The 24,493-nt window shown below is 41.3% G+C and overlaps 1 protein-coding gene and 1 pseudogene across 1 annotated transcript; one reads left to right on the top strand and one right to left on the bottom strand.

The window, feature by feature from the left end:
• Window positions 1-2,806: 2,806 nt before the first annotated feature.
• LOC129500041 (ornithine decarboxylase-like) lies at window positions 2,807-4,367 on the bottom strand (annotated as a pseudogene).
• A 7,129-nt stretch (window positions 4,368-11,496) lies between these two features.
• ZNF211 (zinc finger protein 211) lies at window positions 11,497-24,269 on the top strand. The gene is made up of 4 exons (XM_055311785.1): window positions 11,497-11,713; window positions 12,309-12,347; window positions 12,969-13,095; window positions 20,459-24,269. Exons 1-4 carry the CDS (start codon window positions 11,681-11,683, stop codon window positions 21,922-21,924), a joined length of 1,665 nt encoding a protein of 554 aa, XP_055167760.1. The 5' UTR covers window positions 11,497-11,680; the 3' UTR covers window positions 21,925-24,269.
• The last annotated feature ends 224 nt before the right edge of the window (window positions 24,270-24,493 follow it).

Raw genomic sequence — 24,493 nt, forward strand, 5'->3', positions numbered from 1 at the left:
TCCACTGTCATTTTTATTTATTTCTCATCTCAATTTAGATAGACAAATAGATTTGTTCTAGAGATTTTTTAAAAACAGCAATATAGGATAGCCCCAGTGGCTTAGCGGTTTAGTGCCGCCTTCAGCCCAGGGCATGATCCTGGAGACCCAGGATCGAGTCCCACGTCAGGCACCCTGCATGGAGCCTGCTTCTTCCTCTGCCTGTCTCTCTCTCTCTCTGTCTGTCTCTAATAAATAAATAAAATCTTTTAAAAAAAAGTTTAAAATAAAAATAAAAACAGCAATATATTCAGGCATTGTTTTTTTTTTTTGTTTTGTTTTCAGATTTTATGTATTTATTTGACAGAGAAAGAGAGCACAAGCAGGAAGAACAGCAGACATAGGGAGAAGAAGGCTTCCAACTGAGCAGTGAGCCTGATGCAGGACTTGATCCCAGGACCCTGTGATCATGACCTGAGCCAAAGGCAGATGCTTAACCAATTGTGTCACCCAGATGCCCTCGGGCATTGTTTAAATGATTGTTATTATTTTCTATGATTACTACTATAGTTACTTATTATTTACATTATTTACTATGATTAAATGTTTCCTAGAGTTGATGAAGAATTATATATTCAATTATGAAAGCAAAACAATTCTAATAAAAACAAAGTACACTGAAAGGCACACCCTTATCACATTGCACCCCAGTGAAGAAAAAAAGGAAGATTGTGGAATAGCCAAGACAGAAAGATAGATTACCCAGAAAACAATGTCTTTAAACTCAGAGTGAAATATTAAAAGAAATGATGGAAAATAGAGGAGAATCACATAATGTTTTGAAGATTAGAAAGAACAGTACCACCCACTCAGGGTTGCATATAATTTTAAATGACCCTACAAGAATGGGACCATTAGGGCAGCCCGGGTGGCTCAGCGGCTTAGCACTACCTTCGGCCTGGGCCGTGATCCTGAGGACCCGGGATCGAGTCCCACGATGGGCTGCATGGAGCCTCCTTCTCCCTCTGCCTGTGTCTCTGCCTCTCTCTCTCTGTGTGACTATCATAAGGCAGAGACACAGGCAGAGGGAGAAGCAGGCTCCATGCACCAGGACCCCGACGTGGGATTCGATCCCGGGTCTCCAGGATCGCGCCCTGGGCCTAAGGCAGGCGCCAAACCGCTGCGCCACCCAGGGATCCCTAAATAAATAAAATCTTTAAAAAAAAAAAGGACCATCATGAAAATACATGTAGATAAACACAGTGTCTTACTACCAATGATGCTATCAAAATGGATTTCTAAAGTTGTACTTAAGAAAGAAAAGTTTTGCTGGATAAGAACAGGATATACATATGAATAAAACAAAAGCATTTGAAATAAAAGCATTCTAAAGCTTTGAAGAGTTTAAGAAAAGGGGTTTAAATAATTACTAATTTTAGATACTGACACAACAATGATGAAAGTTAAACTATACAAGGTAACCTCCAAGAAAAGTAGCAAAAGGGTTTTCTATAAAGGTGGGGATTAAATTGATTTTAAACAAAAGGCAGAGAGAAAGCACAGAAAGAGGTACATAAATTTATGATTATGGAAAAATACAAAAGTTAGAAATTAATCCAATGCTTAAACATTTTAAACTTTAAGTAGATTGACTTTTTATTTTAAAAATCTCTTGTTAGACTTGTATGACCGCAAGTGGTGATCAGATAGGGTTTAATTGCTAAAGAAGCCTCACAAGATTCAAAATGACTGATACCAAACTGCAGTTTATTGCAGGGAAAAGAATACAATATAGCAAAAACATTTAAGTAATATCCATTCCAAGCAAGGCCTGTCTCAGCAAAGTCTAGAGAAGCAAAGTCTAGAGTAGCTCTGGTAGTCTTCCCTCTATAAGTAGCTCTGCATGACTTTACTCTCAAATCAGGAACAACATGTAGACAGAACACCTGGGAAGCAGGGAACTCAAATGAAGTTTGAACCCTTCTGTTCCTATAGGCACATTCCCTCTGTATAATCAGCCTCAACAGCAGAGAACCTCAGGCACTCCCAGACCCCTAGTGAAAATCAATGTGATAAGCATCAATAAGTGCCATCAATAAACTTGTATAAACTGCCCCAATACTAACCTTGAATTTGTTAAGTACAAAGCAATACCAGTTATCAGTATGTGGCATGCTTTGACCATGAGTCACTGTTATTCACTGTTCTCAGCAAAACAGCTCAGGCTGGTTCTAGACCAGCTAGACAAAATTCGCAGAACGGTCTACCATTGTAACCATTGGCCTTTTTATGACAAGAAAATCATTATTTTTTTAATTATTTCAAGATTTTTAAAAAAAGATTTTATTAATTTATTCATGAGAGAGACAGAGGCAGAGACAGAGGCAGAGGGAGAAGCAGGTTCCATGCAGGGAGCCCTGGGACTCCATCCTGGAACCACGGGATCACACCCTGAGCTGAAGGCAGATGCTCAACCACTGAGCCACCCAGGTGTCCCAAGATATTTTATTTTTAAAGCAAGTCACAATACTAAGCTTTTGGCCCATTCTGCTAATGTACAAGCTACAAATGGTTGCTCAGCAGCTGAGGGGCACTCTTTACTAGCATATTTGTAAAGTGAATAAAAATCCATATAAAACAAATACTCAATAGTTTCTATAGGAACACAGATAAGTGACCCTATCTCCTAGTCCTCCATATTGCATTCATGCCAACTTTACTTAGAAAACATTTCAAAACTATCAGTAATTAAATTAAACAGTCCCCCTCCCCCCAAAAAATCCATAATTCAAGCTAAACTCAAAGTTAACAGCTACAGGACTGGCACCTACATGTTAATGCTAGCTGAAGCAGAGAGAACAGAAGGACACTTCATCCCTCTCTTCCAAGCACAGGACACAGGTAGAGTACTGACATCCTGCTCCTCCACCTCAGGTGAGAAGTCACTTGCTGCATCAGTTGCCATGTTGGCCCTGATATCACATAATGGAAGTTGACCTCTGGAACTCATTTAAAGTAGAAGCATCAGCAACAACGTAAGCACCCATTTTTCAAAGAGCATCTCATCTCCTACATACATCTCAGGCAAATCACAGCACTCAACAGTGCATGCAATCAAGGCTGTCCCATGTCAGTCTCCATATGCTGGTTGAATAATACTTCTCATCTCTGTTCTGCAGAAGGGGCTCCACAATGCATGATCATAAAGGATGCAATTAAATGTCCCATATACTCCGTCACTCATGAAGTTACATAAAGGTTTCCTCACTTGACTCATTATCAAAGCACGTCTGTCCTTTCATTAAAAAAAAAAAGATGTTATTTACTTATTTGAGACAGAGAGAGAGAGAGAACGAGTGGTGGGGAGAGGCAGAGGGAGAGGGAGAAGCAGACTCCCCACCGATCAGGGAGCCTGATGTGGGGCTCCATCCTAGAACCCTGGGATCATGACCTGAGCCAAAGGCAGATGCTTAACCAACTGAGCCACCCAGGCACCCCTTGTCTTTTCCTTTGATGTGAGTTTTTTGCAATGATATTAATGGCAAGCAAGAAAGCAGATACAACATAATATCTGCCAGACTTAGCTATGATTCTCACTCCTGAGTCTGATGGTAAATACTTGCCCAGTGCTGGGTTGATGACACTAGGGATATTTAAGCTTTACATCCTCAGATCGAGGAAAGTCATGACCGATATCAGACACATGTTGAAAACAACCTCAGCTCCCATGTCAAAGACACAGCAGGCATCAGAGATGACCTGCACAAAGGTCTCAAGATCAGTACAGCCACTTCCATGTAGAAGCTGACACCGAAGACATCAATATTTAGGCCTCTCACTCATTCCGAAAGAAGCCTGCTGGTTTTGAGGGTGGCACCAAATTTAACACTGAGGTGACAGGCTGTTTTGGAATAATTAATGGCAATCTGCAAAACCAGTTTTGCCTTTGGATGGGCCATGGCAACTTTCATCAATTCAACTTCACTATCAAAAGTCATCACCTAGACTCCATTTTTGGTAGCATACTTATTCTGAGACACTCACTTGAAAGGATTTGCATAGATAATCCTCTCTGGAGGCACCCCGAGACTCTGTACCAATTGTATTTCAGTCTTGCTGGCACAGTCAAATCCTGTCCCAGTGGCAGCTAGGGTCTTTACTATGATTCTCCTATCATTGTATTTGACGCATAGAAAGGGGGTGACCCAAGGAAGATCTTTTAACCATCTCAGCTCTTTCTTTAGAATGTCTCCCAGGTCCTCAACATAGAATGCATCCTTATCATCAGAAGATGAAACTTCATTAATTTTTTGGTCCAGAAGGTCCTTGGCAGTAAAGCCTTCATTGAGGAAATGGCAGTCAAACTCTGTGTTACTAAAGTTGTTCATGGTGTCTTGATGTTCCCATGGAAAACTAAGAGATGGAATTTAAAGAAATTACTGCCAGTTTTTCACAAAGGCAGTTCTCCAGAATTTCAAGTCCCATTGAAGATACATGTGCCCTCCATGCAGCAGTGGAAGTTTTCTGACAGAATTTGCTGCCTTAGAGCACACAGGCTCCATCAGCCAACCCCATGGAGATGCTGCCACTGAGTGTGCAGGACCACCAGCTGGAGGTAGCACCGGAGTTCTGGAAGAGGGGAGCTTGAAGGAACTGACAATCATTCTTAAGCAGTCCCTTGCCAGACAACATCACATAATCAGACAATTAAATTTACAGGCATTATATAACAAATAGTGAGTGGTTGGTATGGGATTAAATGGACAACTGAAGCATCAGATATAACCAACAAAAGCATTTTCCATATTCTGTTGTAATTTCACAATTACTTTGGCCACCTTGATCTATATCTATCTATGCTTCATAGTATGCATACATGGAGCAATTAAGAACTGTAACTAAGCCACCCACGCGTCCCATCCATATTAATCAGTTTAAATCTACACTACAGGTCGATTCTCCTGCATAAAGACAATATCCTGTGAAATGAGAATAAAAAAGCATAGCCACATTGGTATGTTCTATATAGTCATAGTCAAATCAAACAAAATTCTGTCCTGTGAGTTTTGAAAGATACTATTAAGCATGAAGCAGAGGAAATCACAAAGCTGAAGGATGGAAATATCTATACCAGGTAAATATTTACCAGAATATAGCTGTAATATATCAAAAAAGAAAAATCCTTGGGTCACCCAGGTGGCTCAGTGGTTGAACGTGTCTTTGGCTCAGATCGTGATCCCAGAGTTCCAGGATAGAGTTCTGCATTGGGAGCCTGCTTCTCCCTCTGCCTATGTCTCTGCCTCCTCTCTCTCTCTCTCTCTCTCTCTCTCTGTCTTTCTCTCATGAATAAATAAAATTTTTTTTTAAAAAAGAGAAAAATCCTTTAAAAGCCATGTTAGGATAGACATAATTGCTCTCAAGGGATTGAAAATTCAACCTGCTGTGAAAAGCTGTAATACAATACCTGCATGCACACCCAAACAGCTCTACACAGCAGATGCACAAAGGATAGAACTTCCAGAAGAAAACCCATCTGAATCTGATCCTACAGTTGATCAAATCTATTATTTGATTTGATTTACCAGTGCTGCATTTTTCTCTTTTTTTTAATTTAAAGATTTTATTTATTTATTCATGAGATACATACAGAGAGAGGCAGACACAGGCAGAGGGAGAAACAGGCTCCATGAAGGGAGTCTGATACAGGACTTGATCCCAGGACTCGATCCGGGGACTCCATGACCACATCCTGGGCAGGCGCTGAACTGCTGAGCCACCCAGGGATCCCCTGCATTTTTCTCTTTTACAAGCTGCACTTAAATATTGTCTTCTCCATAAGTAAGTGATACCCTGCCCATTCACTCCTTAGATGAATATGCTTCCTGCTTCTTCCATGTCTCTTACTTTTGTGCAATGGTTTCTCAGGGGTATTTTGTGCACTCCCTGTGTTCGTGTCCTGAATTCTTATTTCATTTCTGTGGGATCTCCCCCTGTCTTATGACTGACGTAACCATCTGTGAACTAACAGTTCTAAAATTTATGTATTCTGCCAGTTTCTACTTCCAAATTTCAGCCTTCCAGCTAATTCTGCTTGACATTATCCTTAGGTGTCCGGTAGGCACCTAAGACTGAACAGGTTCATGAACAGATTCCTGATCTTTCCTAAAAACCAACTCCAAATTCACCCTTCCCTATTCCTTTTGATAGCAACTCGTAATCCAGTGACCCAGGCAAAAATTCCCAGACCCACCCTTGAACCCTATCTTTACTTTTCCTTTCTGTCCCATAGGCTTCCTATTAGCTTCACTTTCAGAATTTACCAGGGCTTGGCCACTTTTCATCGCCGACCCTGCTCCCTTCAAGTCAGAACCATCATTATCTTTTTTTCTTTTAGAAGTATCATTATTTTACACGGAGAATCTTCTAAATGGTTCCTGTGCTTCCTCACAGTTCCTTCCACATTACGTTTTCAGTAGAGTGGCAGCATACTGCCTCTGGTCAAGGCCTTGTACAGGCTCTGGCTTCCCCTGCAGTACCTGTACATTTCAGCACTTGTTGCCCTTCTAACTTTCTCTCTCAACCCTCTCCTAAGAGCATGGCTTTAGTTTAGATACATCTCCCTGCTTGCTTTTCCCTGGACAAGCCAGCTAGGCTCTTGGCCTCTGGGCCTTGCCTTGGCTGTTTTCTTCTGCCTGAAAACAAGATATACACCTGGCTCAGCCTCTCACTTTCAGGTCTTTGTCAAAGACCCTCTAGTTCGGGAGGCCCCCTCCCCTTACTATTCTAGTTACCACTCACCACTCACTCCATATTCATTTTCTTTTTTTAAATTTTTCTTACATGACAGTCACAGAGAGATGCAGAGACACAGGCAGAGGGAGAAGCAGGCTCCCCAGTGTGGGACTCTGTCCCAGGACCCCGGGCTCACTCCCTGAGCAAAAGGCAGATGCTCAACCACTGAGCCACCCAGGTGTCCCATCCATATTCATTTTCTACAGCACCATTACTTTTTAGAATGATCGCAAAATGACCTGTGTTTCTGTTTGTCATCCTCAACCAGAATGTAAGCTTTATGAGGGATTCTTTGCTTAGTTGGTTTCCTTTTCTATCTTGATCGCTTAGAAAAGTCAATGGCACAGAGTAGTTACTTCCCACATGTGTACTAGAGCAAAAGTGCCCTCTGGCAACTTTTCCTTGCTGCTTTCTCTTGCTCACTTCAAGGCCATTGTCTCAGTTTCTAGGAGTGAAAACCAATAATTTTGGGGGATGGAATAAATACACTCAGTATAGGCAGGAACCAAACATGGAGTTTATATTCTGCTCATTCTTTTGCTTCCTAAACTTCAGTGTCTTCTGCTGACCTTCCATGATACCTTATTTTTTTAGACACCTAAAGTAAGACTCCTTTAGTTATTTCTGTTCACCTCACCCTCTTGGATAACTTTACTAATAAATGTTAAGAGCTGTCAGTGTTATGCACAAATCACAGGTGTTTTTCAGAGATAATCTCAAATCCCTTGCAGATAGTGTCAATGCAGTTACAGATGAAATGATAATTATTTCCGGGCAACGAGGTGAGTTCATGGAATCTCAGCCCTTTATCTTATTGTCCAGATGACCCCTTTCTACACCTGTGTGGATGTTGCCCCTGCAGTCACTGTCCTGACATCAGACAGCAATTTGGTAAGTAGCTATTCTTTTCAAATAACTATTAAACTCTCAGAAGGAATAGAAGCCACCCCATCATACCCTGTGTCCCATAGGAAACAGTGTATAGATGAAACCATTCTGCCTGCTGAGGCTAGAACACCAACACACATAACCAGAGGCAGGCTGTTAGTGTTCTAAGGGATTTTGAGAAACGCTGTTGCCCTGTTCAGCTTTTCTGGGACTGCCAGACATTACCCCTCCATCTTTTCTGTGTCCTGTGATCTCTACCTTGTTACTGACAAACCCACTGACCCTGAAAATATTTTCCTTAAGACTCTTCTCTGTAGATACATGAAGGGCAAAGAGATAACATTTGTCAGCTTCCACCCACTAATACTTGGTGGTGCTGGCATTTGCTTTCTTCATCTCTGGGAACTAGTGTGCCTAACTGGTCTGTAATAGAGCATCTCCAGAATTTCTACCCTCAGTAAACAGTAGGAGACTTCTAGCTCCTCTGTACAGAAATAAGTCTCTTTAAAGGAAAAGTGACTCAAAAACTGCACTTTTAAAAAGTGCTTGATATTCCTGTTCATTTTTTTTTAATTTATTTATTTATGATAGTCACACAGAGAGAGGCAGAGACACAGGCAGAGGGAGAAGCAGGCTCCATGCACTGGGAGCCCGATGTGGGATTCGATCCCGGGTCTCCAGGATCGCGCCCTGGGCCAAAGGCAGGCGCCAAACCGCTGCGCCACCCAGGGATCCCTGATATTCCTGTTCATTTAGTGATATATTAACCTATCTGTGCTCACAGGGCCTCTGCATCAAAGGGCACTCTGGGAGTTACTCCACCTGCCCACCCATAATTAATAAGGTGGTTTAGGGATCCCTGGGTGGCTCAGCAGTTTGGCACCTGTCTTAGGCCCAGGGCGTGATCCTGGAGACCCGAGATCGAGTCCCACATTGGTCTCCCTGCATGGAGCCTGCTTCTCCCTCTGCCTGTGTCTCTACCTCTCTCTGTGTGTCTCTCATGAATAAATAAATAAAATCTTAAAAAAAATAAAGTGGTTTATTACTCCAGCATTCAAAACTCTAACCAGCTGGGTGCTTTTAATTAAGTTGTCCATAGAATACTTATGAGCAGAGAAGAGCTGAGCTTTATTCTCTCTGAATAACTGCAGTCCTTAGTGGACAGATGGGATCAGTAACCACAGTAGTTTTAGGATTCTCAGGCTCAGTTGAGGTCTAGGTAATACAAACTGTTCATTTTCACATAAAGTCAACTGATCTATTAATTCTCTAAATTCATTTCACAATTTAAAATAATTTGGCTCTTTCCCTTCTCTCTTAACTTAGTTTGCTTCATTGATTAATTCAATTTATTTTTACCCTAAATGTGCTTCCCTATCTTTTAAAATATTTTATTTATTTATTTGAGAGAGAGAGAGAGAGAGAAAGAGAAGGGAGGGAGGGACCAGCAGAATCTGCCCTGAGCACAGAACCTGATACAGGGCTCAATCCTACAGTCCCAAGATCATGACCTGAGCCAAAATCAAGAGTGGGAGGCTCAACAAACTAAGTCACACAGACACCCCTCTTTTTATTTTAAGTGCTATTGTGTAAATTAGAGTATCTTCCAGGAAAGTTCTGTAGAAGGTGTGTGTGTGTGTGTGTGTGTGTGTGTGTGTGTGACACTGGAGTACACATTGCTCTCTGAAGCTATCTGCTGCTCCCCATATCTCCTCTATATCTATGAGGTGAGCACTCTTGTCAGCAGTGTGGGCTGAGAAGCATTTGGTTTACTTAGAAATATACAGTGCCTTCTCTCTTACTTGCCCTCCTGTCCTAGTTAATCATTTTCTCATTAGCTCTATAAAATACACTCACTGAAGTACTCAGAATACAAATCATTGCTTGGAGGATTTCTCTCATAACCTCTGATCCCACCAGAGGGTTTTATGTGTATCAAAATTCAGTTAGTTTCTTTCCCAAATTCTTAATTCCAATGTTACTTTAAAATTTTATCATTTGCTTAATATAATGTTTACCAGTGGAATGCAATTGCAGGAAAAGTTTCTATTTAAGATATTCCTTAAAATATAGTGCTCGCTTTGGCAGCATTTATACTTAAAATATAAACAAACAAACAAATAAATAAAAATAAAAGATTCCTCATTTTAAAAATTTTAGGTCCTAACAATAAAATTCAATATGAGTTAAAAGTGAGGGTTAAACTGTAAATGATTAGAATATAATATATAATCTTTGACATTTTATACCTAGATTTATGAAATATTTTGAAATTTTTAGTCCACTTACAGAACTCTAGTAATTAAATAATATTATAATATTATAATAATAGTAATTGTATTTAATTCACTTTTGTTTTTTATAAACACAAAGGATGATAAAATATTTATTGGGAGACCCATAGTAAAAATTTGACCATATAAGAAATTAGAGAAAATTATGTACCTTAATGGTGAAATATCAAATATCACTTAACCTGTGTTTTCATAAACATATATGAGATGAGCATTTAATATGTGTTTACAGTTGTTTTCCTCCTAAAATGCTTTTTCATAAAATTTGCCAGAATTTTTGTCTGTTATCAAATTAATAGGGATACTGAAAATTGTCAGGACACCTTCCTCTATATAATTTATGTATTAAATATTTTAATTGGGCTGCATTAAAAATATTAAGTATCATTTTTTTAAAAGGTTTTACTTATTAGTTGAGAGAGAGCATGCACTGCACAGGAGAGCACAAGCAGGGGTCAGGGAGAGGCTGAGGCAGAGGGAGAAGCTTGTTCTCTGCTGAGCAGGGAGGCGAGGGTGGGCTCTATCCTAGGACCCTGGGAACATGACCTCAGCCAAAGGCCGATGCTTAACCGACTGAGCCACCCAGGTGCCCCTCAAATGATATATTTGTGACCAAAAGCTTCAGAATGCAATTTTATTGACAAACACCAAAAACGGTCAAGTACTTTTCTTTGTCCCTGAGCCAACCAACTGAAGCTCACAAAAGTGACTTTAACACTTCAGCCTGCATTCGTTTAAAGGGCAGTAAGATAATGTTTATTCGCTTCCAGCTATCAGTGGCTATCCACTAGAGTTGGCTTCATAGAGTCTGAAACACCTCAGTGATCAGGAGCACCAAAGACGCTGAGGGCGCTTAAGACTTCCCAGAAGTTGGCCCACCCCTTTAAGAAGGAGTGAAGTCGGGGATCCCTGGGTGGCACAGCGGTTTGGCGCCTGCCTTTGGCCCAGGGCGCGATCCTGGAGACCCAGGATAGAATCCCACGTCGGGCTCCTGGTGCATGGAGCCTGCTTCTCCCTCTGCCTATGTCTCTGCCTCTCTCTCTCTCTGTGACTATCATAAATAAATAAAACTTAAAAAAAAAAAAAAAAAAAAAAAAGGAGGGAAGTCGGGCATTCCCAGGTGGCTTGGCGGTTTAGCGCTGCCTTCAGCCCAGGGCCTGATCCTGGAGACCCAGGATCCAGTCCCATGTCAGGCTCCCTGCATGGAGCCTGCTTCTCCCTCCACCTGTGTCTCTGTCCCTGTTTCTCGTGAGTAAATAAATAAACTCTTAAAAAAAAAAAAAGGAGCGAAGTCCTTCCCCCACCCTAGAAGTATAGGAGGGTCATTTCCCGTAGGCCTCGCTTTTGCTGTTCGACCATTGCTCTGGGAGTTTTTGGTGTTGGGCGCTCCTCTTTCAGACCTGCCCTGCCATTGGAACTACATTACCCAGAAGGCTTTGCGTTGAGCGGCAGCAGTAATACTCCAATGAAAATCCAGAAAGGGGACGTTTCCGTCAGGACAACGTCTTGAGGCGGGGCTTCCGTCGTTTCCGTGGCGGTCATTTTAGCGGTTCCAGGGTCTTTGGGCTCCGTCCGACGATCCGGAATACGGGTTGGGACTCGGGCGACGGACAAGGAAGGCTTAGGGTCGGGAACATTCGCTGCCTGTGAGGCCGGCCTGGAGACTTCGGTGCCCGGGACGGCCGGGTCGCTCAGCTGTCATCATTTGACTCCGTCCCCCGAGTCCGATGGCGGCGCCCGCGCCCATGGACCCGGCGCAGGTAAACGCTAGTTCCCCGGGTCCTCGTCGCCCTCCCCCCACCCAAACCCTCAAGGCCCGACCGCGGGGCGCCTGCTCGCGTGCCTGCGGCCCCGGCCCGAGTATCCGGGACAGAGAGGCGCAGGTGGGCGGGGGCCTCGTGTGTTAGCGCGGGCGTGCTGGCGTGCGGGAGCGAGCTGCAGGGGAGGGGCGGCCTGGGGCTGGGGCAGGAGCTGCGGGTTGGGGGCCTGAGGCGGGAAGACTCTGCGGTCGGGGAACAGGGAACGTGAAGCGGGGTCACGCCGGAACTGGAGGGTGGAGGTGCGGTACCTTTGTTCCGAGGGTCCTGGGACCAATGGTCTCCGTTAAGGTTTGAGATAGCTTTCAGAGTCCGCTCAGTAGAACCGATTATAGGGGTGATGGGACATGGGGCGGGGGTGGGGGTGAGTAGGCAGTGAGTCATTTTCCAAGGACACAGCTAGTTGAGAGCCAGCACAGAGGTTGGCCAATCTGCCCGAGGTTACCTGGCTCTGGTGCCCCGCAGGGACACAGGGAAGGCCTGAGCCCCTGGAAAGTCGCCATGGCCACACCCCTCGAAGACCTGCCTCTTCCCACAGGTTTCCATGGTTGCAGAAGTGTTTTTGGAACCTACACAGGTAAGTGGAGGTGTTCCAGTCCCTCGCTGGTCCTGTCCCACATTTTGTCCAGATTTGTGGTATCATGAAATTCTTCACCTGACATTCTTCCCAGCGCTTGATTTTGGGGCCTCTGAAAAATCCTAGTTTAGGGTCAAGTCTAGGCCTGAGTTTTTTATGAAGAGGTTCCCATTTGGGGCCATCAAAGGAAAGAGATGTGAAAGCTTATTACAAAAACAGGTGTCGGTATATGGAACTGTTCAGAGATGAGGCTAAGTCCATTCAGGTAACTGCAGGCCTCCTTTCTTTCTGGTGAGAACAAACTAGCAGTGGGCCAGAGTCAAGCTTGGAATAACTGCCTGTGAGGTTAGGCATCTATCTGGAGGCAAAGGAAGGTCTGGATCAGAGGGAGGTGATCTTACCTGGATCATAAAACACTCCATCTGGTTAAAGAGTGGGATACAGAGTGAACACAGCAGTTGATAAGAATATAAGGAAAGAGCAGACAGCAGTGACACCAGAGTCTGGTATGTCTTCTGATTTGGGGGTCTTGGGAGGAAGAAGGACATGGGGTAGATGTGTAGGGATATGGGTATTCAGGAGTGAGGCCATTCCTGGTTTCATCTGTCTCTGTCTTGGCAGGGAAGTGTGACTTTTGAGGATGTGGCCCTCTATTTCTCCTGGGAGGAATGGGATCTCTTAGATGAGGATCAGAGATGCCTGTACCATGATGTGATGCTGGAGAACTTTGTACTCACATCCTCTCTAGGTAAGGCCCTCACACCCGCCCCTGTGCCTTGGGCAAGTTTCTGCCTTTTTCTTTTCCACAGGGACAGTTCTGTCTCCCATCTGAACAATAGATACTGCTGCTTTCCCCAATCCCTGGGTAGGTGCTATGGTTTCTAGGGCTGGACTGAGTGCATGCCTATTTCTTTTTATTGCCACACCACCTGCTGCTTCAAACCTTCACAGGGAAGGATTCAGGATCAGTAGTAGTCTTAATGTCAGCCTAATGAATCTTCCCTATTGAATGGTCTTGGCCTCCTTGTGGAAAATCATTTGACCATATATGCAAGGGTTTATTTCTGGGGATCCCTGGGTGGCGCAGCGGTTTAGCGCCTGCCTTTGGCCCAGAGCGCGATCCTGGAGACCCGGGATCGAATCCCACATCGGGCTCCCGGTGCATGGAGCCTGCTTCTCCCTCTGCCTGTGTCTCTGCCTCTCTCTCTCTCTCTCTGACTATCATAAATAAATAAAAATTTAAAAAAAAGAGTTTATTTCTGAAGGGTTTATTCTATTGCATTGGTCTATATTTGTCTTTATGACAGTATCACAGTGTTTTGACTATGATAGTTTTGGAGTAAAATTTTAAATCAAGAAATGTGACTCCTCCAACTTTAGTCTTTTTCAAGATTGTTCTGGCTGTTTGGTGTCCTTGAGATTCCATGTGAATTTTTCTATTTTTCTATTACTACAAAAAAAATTGGAATTTTGATAAGAATTGCATTGGATCTGTAGATGGTTTGGGGTAGTGTTGACATTTTAACAGTATTGTTCAGATCTCGAATCTAGAAGTCTTTCCACTTACTAATGTCTTCTTTAATTCCTTTTAGCAATGTTTTATAGTTTTTTTGTGTTCATATCTTTTACTTTTTTTGTTAATTTCTAAGTATTTTATTCTTTAATACTATTATAAGTGGAATTGCTTTCTACATTTCCTATTTAGATTGTTCATTATTGGTGTATAGAAATACAGTTGGGTTTTTTTTTTATTTATTTTTTTTAAATTTATGATAGTCACAGAGAGAGAGAGAGAGAGAGAGAGAGAGAGAGGCAGAGACATAGGCAGAGGGAGAAGCAGGCTCCATGCACCGGGAGCCCGACATGGGATTCGATCCCGGGTCTCCAGGATCGTGCCCTGGGCCAAAGGCAGGCGCCAAACCGCTGCGCCACCCAGGGATCCCACAGTTGGGTTTTTTATGTTATATTTGTATCCTGTTATTTTGTTGAATTCATTTTATTTTATTTTTTTAGATTTTATTTATTTATTCATGAGAGAGAGAGAGAGGCAGAGACACGGGCAAAGGGAGAAGCAGGCTCCATGCAGGGAACCCTATGTGGGACTCCATCCCGGATCCCAGGATCACACCTTGAGCCGAAGGCAGAGATGTTCAACCACTGAGCCACTCAGGCGTCCCAAATTCATTTATTTTAAAAGTTTTTTAATTATTTAGGCTTAGTTTTTTGTGTATAATATATTTACAAGGAAAGGTAATTTTACTTCTTTCGTTTAGGGTGCCTTTCTTCCTTTTTTTTTTTTTTTTTCCCTCTGTCTAGAGCTTCCAATACCATTTTGAATAGTAGTAGTGAATGTTGGCATCCTTCTTCCTGACCTTGGAAAAAAGCTTTCAGTCTATCACAGTTGAGTATATTAGCCATGTTGTAATCTTTTGCTTTTACTATGTTAAGGTAGTTTCCTTCTGTTCTTCATTTGTTGACTATTTTCATCATGAAAGGGTGTTAAATTTTGATAGACATTTTTTTTGCATTAGCTGAAATGATTATATATTTTTTTCCTCATTCTCTGAATGTAATGCATTACATTGATTAATTTTTGTATGCTGAAGCATCCTTTCTTCTAGAAATAAATCCCAGTGGGTCATGATGTATATTTTGTTGATTTTTTACATCGATGAATCATCAAGTATATTGGGCTGTAGTTTGCTTGTAGTGGCTTTGTCTGTTTTTTGTTAAAAAATGGTGTTAGTTCTTCATTAAGTGGTTGGCAGAACTCAGGAGTGAAACCGTCAAGTCCAGGGCTTTTCTTTGAAAGGAAGTTTTTGATTAGTGATTTAGTCTCCTTTTAGTATTCTCTTATAATGTCTTTTATTTCTATAGAATTGTAGTCATGTTCCCACTATAATTTTTCATTTTACTATTTTGAATAGTAAAAACTTTTTTTTTTTAAAGCCAATCTAGGTAAAAGTTTGTCACTTTTGGATTTCATCTTTTATTTATTTGAGAGAGAGAGCACGAGTGAGGTTGGGGGAAGAGCAGAGGGAGAGGGACAAGCAGACTCACTTCTGAGCAGGGAGCCTAATATGGGGCTCGATCCCAGGACCCTGAGATCATGACCTGAGCAGAAGGCAGACATTTAGTGGACTGCCTACAAGGTGCCCCTTATCAATTTTTTTTTTAGAGATTTTATTTTTTTAAGTAAGCTCTAAACTCAACATGGGGCTTAAACTCACAACGCCAAGATCAAGAGTCATGCATGTACCACTGACTGAGCCAGCCAGGCACCCCGAAAGTTTGTCCAAATTTTGATAGCTTTTTGAAAGAACCAGCTTTCAGTTTTGTTGATTTTTCTTTATTTTTTCCTGTCTCTATTTATCTCAATTCTAATCTTTATTATTTCCTTTTTTTTTCCTTATTTTTTCTGCTGGTTTGAGTTACTTGGCTCTTTTTTGTAGTTCTTTCAGTTGTAGAGTTAAGTTGTTGATTCAAGATCTTTCTTCTTGGGACACCTGGGTGGCTCAGTGGTTGAGTGCCTTTGGCTCAGGGCGTGATCCCAGGGTCCTGGGATTGAATCCCACATCAAGCTTCCTGTAGGGAGTCTGCTTCTCCCTCTGTGTCTGCCTCTGTCTCTGCCTCTCTTTGTCTCTCATGAATAAATAAATCTAAAAAAAAAAAATTCTTCTTTTTAATGTGTTTATGGCAATAAATTTCCCCCTTTAGTGTTGTTTTTCCTTCTTCACATAATTTTTGCTGATACTGGCTTTTCATTTGTCTCTAAAATACTAAAGTATTTTCTAATCTTTCTTGTGAGTCTTCTTTGACTCATTGGTTGTTTAAAAATGATCTGATTAATTTTCATAGATTTGTGACTTTTCCAGTTTTCCTTCTCTTTTTGATTTCTAACTTCATCTATTTTGGTTGGAAAGATACTTTGCCTGACTTCTGTCTTTTTAAATCCAATAACACTTCATTTGTGGCTGAGCATATGGTTTCTCCTGGAAAATGTCCCATGTGCAATTGAAACAAATATATATTCTGTTGCTGTTGGATGGAGTATTATGTATATTCTGCTAGGTCTGGTTGGTTATTGTGTTGTTCAGGTCTTCTATTTGCTTCTGTGTGTTTGTTCTATATTATTGAGAATGGGGCATTGATGTCTCCAACTATTATTTTAGAACTGTCTTTTTCTCCCCTCAATTTCATCAATTTTTGCTTCATAGGTTTTGATGGTCTATAATTTAACAGAGATCTTTATTTGGTTATAGTTGCATAAGTGTTTATAACTTATCTTTTCTTATATATTGAAACTTTTATTAATACATAGTATTTTCCTTTTCTCATAACCTTTTTTAATATAAAGTTTATTGTCCGATACTAATATAGCCACCCTACTCTCTTTGGATTACTATTTGCATGGAATGTGTTTTTCCAAGTATTCACTTTCAATTTACTTGTGTCTTTGGGTCTAAAGTGAGTGTCTTGTGGACCACACATAGCTGGATCATGTTCTGTTATCCATTCTACCAATTTTGTCTTTGATTTAGAGAGTTTGGTCTATTTACATTTATAGTAACTACTGATGAGGTACTTGTATCATTTTGCTCTTTGTTTTCTATTTGCCTTGTAGTGTTTTTTTTTGTCTCTCATTTTCTACATTACTGTCTTGTGTTCATTTGACTTTTTTGTAGTGAAATGTTTTGATTTGTTGGGGTTTTCTTGTATACTTTCTAGAGCACTTTATATTGGGGTTTTTGGTTTTTTTGTGTTTCTTGAGGATTTTTGTTTTGTTTTGTTTTTAGTTAACCATGTGGTTCATTTAACATATAAAATTATAACACATAATTTGAATTTATACCGGCTTAGCTTCAATCATATTTTTTTTAAACTCTGCTCCTGTACAGCACTGTCCCCACCCCTTTTAGTTATTGATGTCAGGAAATTACATCTTGTGTGTGTTGCGTGTTCAAAAATTTAGACCTGTAATTGTTATTTATGCATTAATTTCTTTTTTAAAAAAATTTTTATTTATTTATGATAGGCACACAGTGAGAGAGAGAGAGGCAGAGACACAGGCAGAGGGAGAAGCAGGCTCCATGCACTGGGAGCCCGACGTGGGATTCGATCCCGGATCTCCAGGATCGCACCCTGGGCCAAAGGCAGGCGCTAAACTGCTGTGCCACCCAGGGATCCCATATGCATTAATTTCTTAAACATAGAAAACAAAAAGTGGAGTTATAAAAGCCAAGTTATTAGCTTTTATAATTGTATATTTAACAGAGATCTCTATTTGGTCAAATGGCTTTTTTTTTTTTTTTTTAAGATTTTATTTATTCATTCATGAGAGACACAGAGAGGCAGAGGCACAGGCAGAGAAGAAGCAGGCTCCATGCAGGAAGCCCGACGCGGGACTCAATCCCAGGACTCCAGGATCATGCCCTGGGCTGAAGGCAGGCGCTAAACTGCCAAGCCACCCAGGCATCCCTGGCCAAATGGCTTTGAGTTACTACCTAGTGTCCCGAAGGACCCCCATTAGCATTTCTTGCGGGACACTTTTAGTAGCAAAGAACTCATTTGGCTTTTATTTATATGCAGGGTCTTAAGTTTCTCTCTCATTTTTGAAGGACAGTTTTGCCTGTTATATAAGATTTTTTTTTTTTTTTTTTTTTTAAGATTCTTTTCTTCCTTCAGTACTTGGATATATACCCCACTGCCTCTGGCCTCTGTGGATTCTGATGAGAAGTCTGATAATATTTGGAGATCCTTTGTATATGATGAATCATTTCTGTCTTGCTGCTTTCAAGATTCTCTCTTTGCCTTTTGCTTTTGAAATGTAGAGTATAACGTGCCAACTGTGAGTCTCAGATTTTATCCTGGTTCGAGTTCACTGAGCTTCTTAGATGTTAATGTTTGTATCTTCTGTCAAGTTGGTACGTTTTCAGGTATTATTTCTTCAAATAAGCTCTCTGTCTTTTTGTTTCTCTCTTCTAGACAAACACATTGCATATATTGGTTTATGATGGTATCCCACACGTTCTTATATTTTGCTCACTCTTATGTTTTACTCACTCTGGTCAATGCTTTTTCTTTCTTTCCTCAGATATGATATCTTCAAGTTTACTGGTTGTTTCTTCTGCCTACTCAGAGCTGCTTTTGTACCCTCTAGTGACCTCTTTGATTCAGTTATTATACTTTTCAGCTCCAAAATTTCTTTTTGATTTTTTTTTCCTTTTTCTATTGATATTTCTATTTTGGTCATGCAACATTTTCTTGTCCACATTTTATTTTAGCTCTGAGCATCTTTTAGACAGATGTTTTAAAGTCTTTTTTGAGGACAGTTTGTCTTGTTTTTTCTTTAGAATGGGTTAAACTTTCCTGTTCTTTGTATATACTGTGTTTTGTTGTTGTTGTTGCTGAAACTTCGACTTTTGGAGATGGTTATTTGTTTGTTTAATGCTTGTAGGATGTCTCTACTGGACATGAGTCTGAGGTGTAAACTTAAAGTCTTCTCTGTTTTTTTCTGAGACTGTGCCTTTCCCTGAAGGGGAAAATCATGTATGATGATTTTTTTATATTCCCCCATATATGTGATTTTGAATATCCTAGTCCTTGAATTTCTGCTTCCCCCAGGGGAATAAGAGAAACATGAAGGGAGGGTGGTGAGAGGGGATAGATGTCTGCCCTTTGAATCCCCTGTAAAATTGCCTGTGTCAGCGAAGGAGAGGTTTTGCAACAATGGCTGCCCACCGGTCACATCTCCACCAGCAGAAGCAGTAATCAGAGCACAGATCTGTGTTACTTGAAGGACAGGGTCCTTATTTCCCACCCTGGCTCCAGCAAGCTACTCTAGGAAAATGTGCATGACTACCTGCTCTGAGTTATACAAGTTGGGAGATGGATAACTTATACAATGCTGAGAGCTGAAATTGACAAAAATGAAAGCAATTTAGCATGTTGCAAGCCTTCACTAGACTCTAGTTGCAAAATAGTTACATCAGACTGATTCTGTCAGCGCATTTGTGGTCCAGGTGAGGAGACAGCTCCTGGTGCTTACTGTCCCACCATCTTCATTCTAGCTGGGCCTTGAGGTACTTTCTATAGTATCTTTTCTGTGATTTGTTGTGTGCTGAGTTGTTCCAGGCCAATATTAACCACTGACCTGTCCTGTCTAACCCTTAGAATTTGGATCTTCCAGATCCCATGCAATTGCTCAGCTGGGGTTAGGGGAAGAATCCCCTGTGCTTCACAGCATGGATATAATGCCAGTCTCCACTTTGGGCCCAGAGAGGGCCTGACCCAGGTGAATGTCAGCTGGAGGAGAATGTGATATCAGAGCTTTGTTCAAATCATACCAGAACCTGTCATATTTGACTTGTGTCTTGGTGCCATTGCTGGTGGCCACAGCTGACTTTACCTTCCTTTCTCTCTTCTTGACACTTTGCTGACTTATCATTTTTATGCTTTTTCCAGCCCCAGGCTAATCCTCACCTCTCTGAACCTTTTTTCTCATTCCTCACACTCTTATCTCAACAGTGATTTTCAACACTGTTGTTCTAAGTGTACACATATCTTTCAATAATATTTTTTTTTTTTAAGAGAGGATGGAGGGGAAAGGGAGAGAGAATCTTAAGCAGTTTCCATGCCCAGTGTGGAGCCTGATGTGGAGCTTGGTCTCAGCTTGAGATCACAACCTGAACCAAAATCAAGAGTCAGATGCTTAACCAACTGAGACACCCAGGCACCCCATCTTTTTTTTAATTCTTAAAACCAGTTGCTTTGTTCCAGTCAGATTTTCCTACGTGTAGACATAGACATCTACACAGCACCACATGTCACCAGCGGATGTAATCGTGCAAAAAGGCATTAACAGTAGATGATGTGTTCACCCCAGCCCAACCCTTTCCTTGTATCCTGTGCCTAGTGAGGCCTTCCCAATTCTGTGACCTTGAGGACCCAGTAGTACAAAGCAGCTGCTTCCAAAACCTAACCCCAACTTCCTTTTCCTGGAAGCAGTTCCTTATACTGGTTCTTTAATTTGTCTGATGTACATTTGTAATGAGTTTTGCCCTTTCCCAATAAAGTTGACATGTATTTCATCATCACTTCTTTGCTTTCAGGTTGTTGGCATGGAGTGGAAGATGAGGAGGTACCTTCCAAAGAGAGCATTTCTGTAGGAGTGTCACAGATTGGGACTCTTAGGTCAGGTTCATTTCCCCAGAAGGCTCAGCCCTTTGAACTGCATGGCTCAATCTTGAGAAACATTTTGCATTTGGCTGAACACCAGGGCACATATCTTGGGGAAAAACCATATACATGTTGGAAACAATTCTTTGTAGCTGCCAACCTTCAACAATACCAGGGTCAGCACACTAGAGAGATACCCGTTAGAAGTCATGTGGACAGAGGTTCATTTATAAAGAACTGTACAGTCCATGTGTTAGGGAAGCCCTTTCCCAGTGAGGAGACAGGGAAGGACTTCTTAGCCAGCATGGGATTTCTCCAACAGGTCACTCCTACTGGGGAGAAGCCAAACAATGAGTGTGAGGCTGTCTTTCACAGTGGAAAAAGTCATCACAACTGTGGAGAATGCAAGAAAGCCTTCAGCTGCACAGACATACTTGCTCAGGACCAGAGAGTCATCACTAGAGAAGGACTTTATGAATGTGGCAAATGTGGGAAAGCCTGTACCCGAAGATGTAACCTCATTCAGCACCAGAAAGTCCACACTCGAGAAAGGCCTTATGAATGTAGTGAATGTGGGAAATTCTTTACCTATTATTCCAGTTTCATTATTCATCGGAGAGTTCACACAGGAGAAAGGCCGTACGAGTGCAATGAATGTGGGAAATCCTTTAGCCAAAGCTACAGCCTCAATAGCCATAGGAAAGTTCACACTGGAGAGAAGCCTTACGAATGCAGGGAATGTGGAAAATCTTTCAGCCAAAGGTCCAACCTCATTCAACATCAGAGAGTTCACACTGGAGAAAGGCCTTATGAGTGCAGTGAATGTGGGAAGTCTTTTAGCCAAAACTTCAGTCTCATTTACCACAGGAGAGTTCACACTGGAGAAAGGCCTCATCAGTGCAGTGAATGTGGGAAATCCTTTAGCCGAAGCTCCAGCCTCATTCACCACAGGAGACTTCACACTGGAGAAAGACCTTATGAGTGCAGTAAATGTGGGAAATCCTTTAAGCAGAGCTCCAGTTTCAGTTCGCATCGGAAAGTCCACACAGGAGAAAGACCTTATGAGTGTGGGGAATGTGGAAAATCCTTTAGCCATAGCTCCAACCTCAAGAACCACTGGAGAGTTCACACTGGAGAAAGGCCTATTGAGTGCAGTGAATGTGGAAAGTCCTTTAGCTGTAAATCTAACCTTGTTAAACACCTGAGAGTTCACACTGGAGAAAGGCCTTATGAGTGTGGGGAATGTGGAAAATCCTTTAGCCAAAGCTCCAGCCTTATTCAACACCGGAGAGTTCATACTGGAAAGACGCCTATTGAGTGCAGACAATGTGGGAAATCCTTTAGCTCCAAATCTGACCTCATTCAACACCAGAGACTTCATACTAGAGAAAGGCCTTAGATGTACAGAGATGTGCAGTTTCCTTTAAGATAATTACACTGGAGGAGAGAAGTTGTGAAGAAGCCATCTACCTAAATTTAAGCCCATACTACTGAAAATCCACAGTGAGGAGATCTCCCTTTAGTTGAAGAATGTGTGAATCTGTAAGGAGTTGTGTTAAGCTTTCTAACCTGTCTAGGGCTCTTGCCAGATTTATGTCACTCTCGGTTTTTGTGGAAGTGTTTTGTCACATCTGCCACTCAGCAGGTTCACACAGTGTGCATCAGATACGTTATATACCCCTGCAATGTGCTCAGGGAAGCTGACCTCTTTGCCTCCCCTTTTGCTGGAGGGAAATCATGTTAGTCTTAGCCCTTATAGGGTCTTCATTCTCTTCTCTTGTAGAAGTTAGGGCATGGCCCAGTGGACCCAATCTGAGTTCTGCTGGTAACTTGCCAAGAAGGACCACATTTTCTAGGATGTGCTAGTTATGTGTGATACTCCTCTTGGATTTTCCTGTCTTCCAAGTCACCAACCTGGGAACTCCCTGCCTAATATTGCATTGGACTTTGCAATAATAAAGAGATTATTTAAGCCACCTTTGATCTTGGAGTTCTATTCACTGTGTGAGGTGAATTGAAAACAGCTGGGCTTTTCAGCATTAAGGAGCAAACAGCTTTATTGGGGTTCCCAGTGTTTTTGTGCCTCAGAGATGACCGTCTGATGAAAGAAAATAGCTCTTTCCAGCTTTGGCCTAATTTACATTGTTACTGGAGGTCTCCTAGGAAAGACAGCAGGGCCTTATCTTAATTTGTGGACTGGCTATCAGGATTTTTTTTTTGGGGGGGGGGGCTCAGAGAACACTGTGAAAAGTCAGGAAGTTGTGACAACCTTCAGTGCTTCTGAAAACTACATGACTTTCCTTTTTCACAGTGGATGTCACATAATGGTCAGTAGTATTCAGGGGAATCTCTACTCTAGATCCTATGAATGAGCCATGTCCCCTAATTCCCAGAATTCACTAGGCTAGTGTCATGGTGAGAATTCAAGGCCCCGGAGAAACCATAATTGGTACAGTAACACTGCAGCAGAGAAGACTCCAGCAAAGTAGATGGCATGTGCCTCTTCTAACATTGCATCAACAAATGATCCAATGACTGTGACTGCAGGATCACTGTGCACAGAAATTCTCAGGATCTCCATGTATGTGGATCTTTTATGGCTGAGATCTTTGTCAAAGAAAATAAACTATTGGTTTTGTGGATTCCCATAGCCTTTCTGGTATGTTCACCTAAAGGCCATTTCTACACAGATAGGAAAACAAGCAGAGAAAGGAGATCCCTTAGTTCCTCAATGTAGCTCTGTGACCTAGCCAGCATTCCCGTTGACTTTGAAATAGATTTAATTGCTCATAAATATTTGCTACCACTAAGGCAAGGCTGCTCCTCCTCCAAGGTCATTAGGAAAGAGTCAATATGGGGCTACCAAACCTGATTTTATGAAAAGAGAGAGAGGTACAGGGTTTTGTGGGGTTTTTGAGGTTTTTTTGGAACTATCTTGTAGAACTTTATTCAGGTATAGTTGTCATGCAAAATAGTGCACCTATTTGAGGTGTACAGTTTGTTAACTTTGCCATACATATAAACCCACAAAACTTGATCATAATCATGATTTGTGAACATGTCTGTCACCCCTAATTTGCCTCATGTAATTTTATAATGTCTTTTCTCTCTACAGGCAACCTTTGAGTTACCTTCATTTATAATAAATTTGTATTTTCTAGAATTTTATATGATCTGAGTCATAAAATGTTCGTTTTTTTTTTCCTGGTTTCATGATTTGTAATTATTTTGAGATTCTTCAGTGATGCTTACATAATTATTTTGCTCTATTGCTGCATAGAATCTTTAACATGGATATACCATTTGTTTATCCACTCATCTGTTAGAGGCCTTTAGGTGCCTCGTCTTGGCATTGCAAATAAAGCTGCTAGAACATTTGTGTATAATTTAATATGTATATATGTATTTTTCTCTTCTCTTGTGTTATAACTCAAAGTAAAATGCCTGAGTCATAGGATAGGTGAATGTTTGAATGTTTAACTTATTAAGAAACTACCAAACTGATCTAAAATGATTTCTTTTGCTTTTGCATACCCACCAGGAGTGCACAAGTGTTCCAGTTTTCATGCTCTTGCCAGTACATGGCATCATCAGTCTTTTCATTCAGTCTTTTGAATTTACCCTTTTAACAAGCAAGAAGCAATTTTAACTGCATTTCCCTAAGGATTTATGATGTCAAAAAATTTTTGCTTCTGTTCATTTGTCATCTGTGTATCTTCTTGATAAAATGTCTGTTCATATCTACTGCCTGTTTTCTTTTTTATGAATTGTGGCTGTTTTCTTTTTTATTAACAAAGAGACCACTTATTTTTGTTCCTCTGGTGTTTTTTACTATGTACAATGTAATGATTATATACACCACACACTTTTAAGTTTAATCTGAATTATTTACATGTTTTCTATTGTGTTCTTAAGTCTGGACTTTCAGTAATATATGTAAATCCTGGTTTGTAGTGTCTTTCAAGTTC

Source organism: Nyctereutes procyonoides, unplaced genomic scaffold (assembly GCF_905146905.1).
Source record: "Nyctereutes procyonoides isolate TBG_1078 unplaced genomic scaffold, NYPRO_anot_genome, whole genome shotgun sequence".
Classification (NCBI taxonomy): Eukaryota; Metazoa; Chordata; class Mammalia; order Carnivora; family Canidae; genus Nyctereutes; species Nyctereutes procyonoides.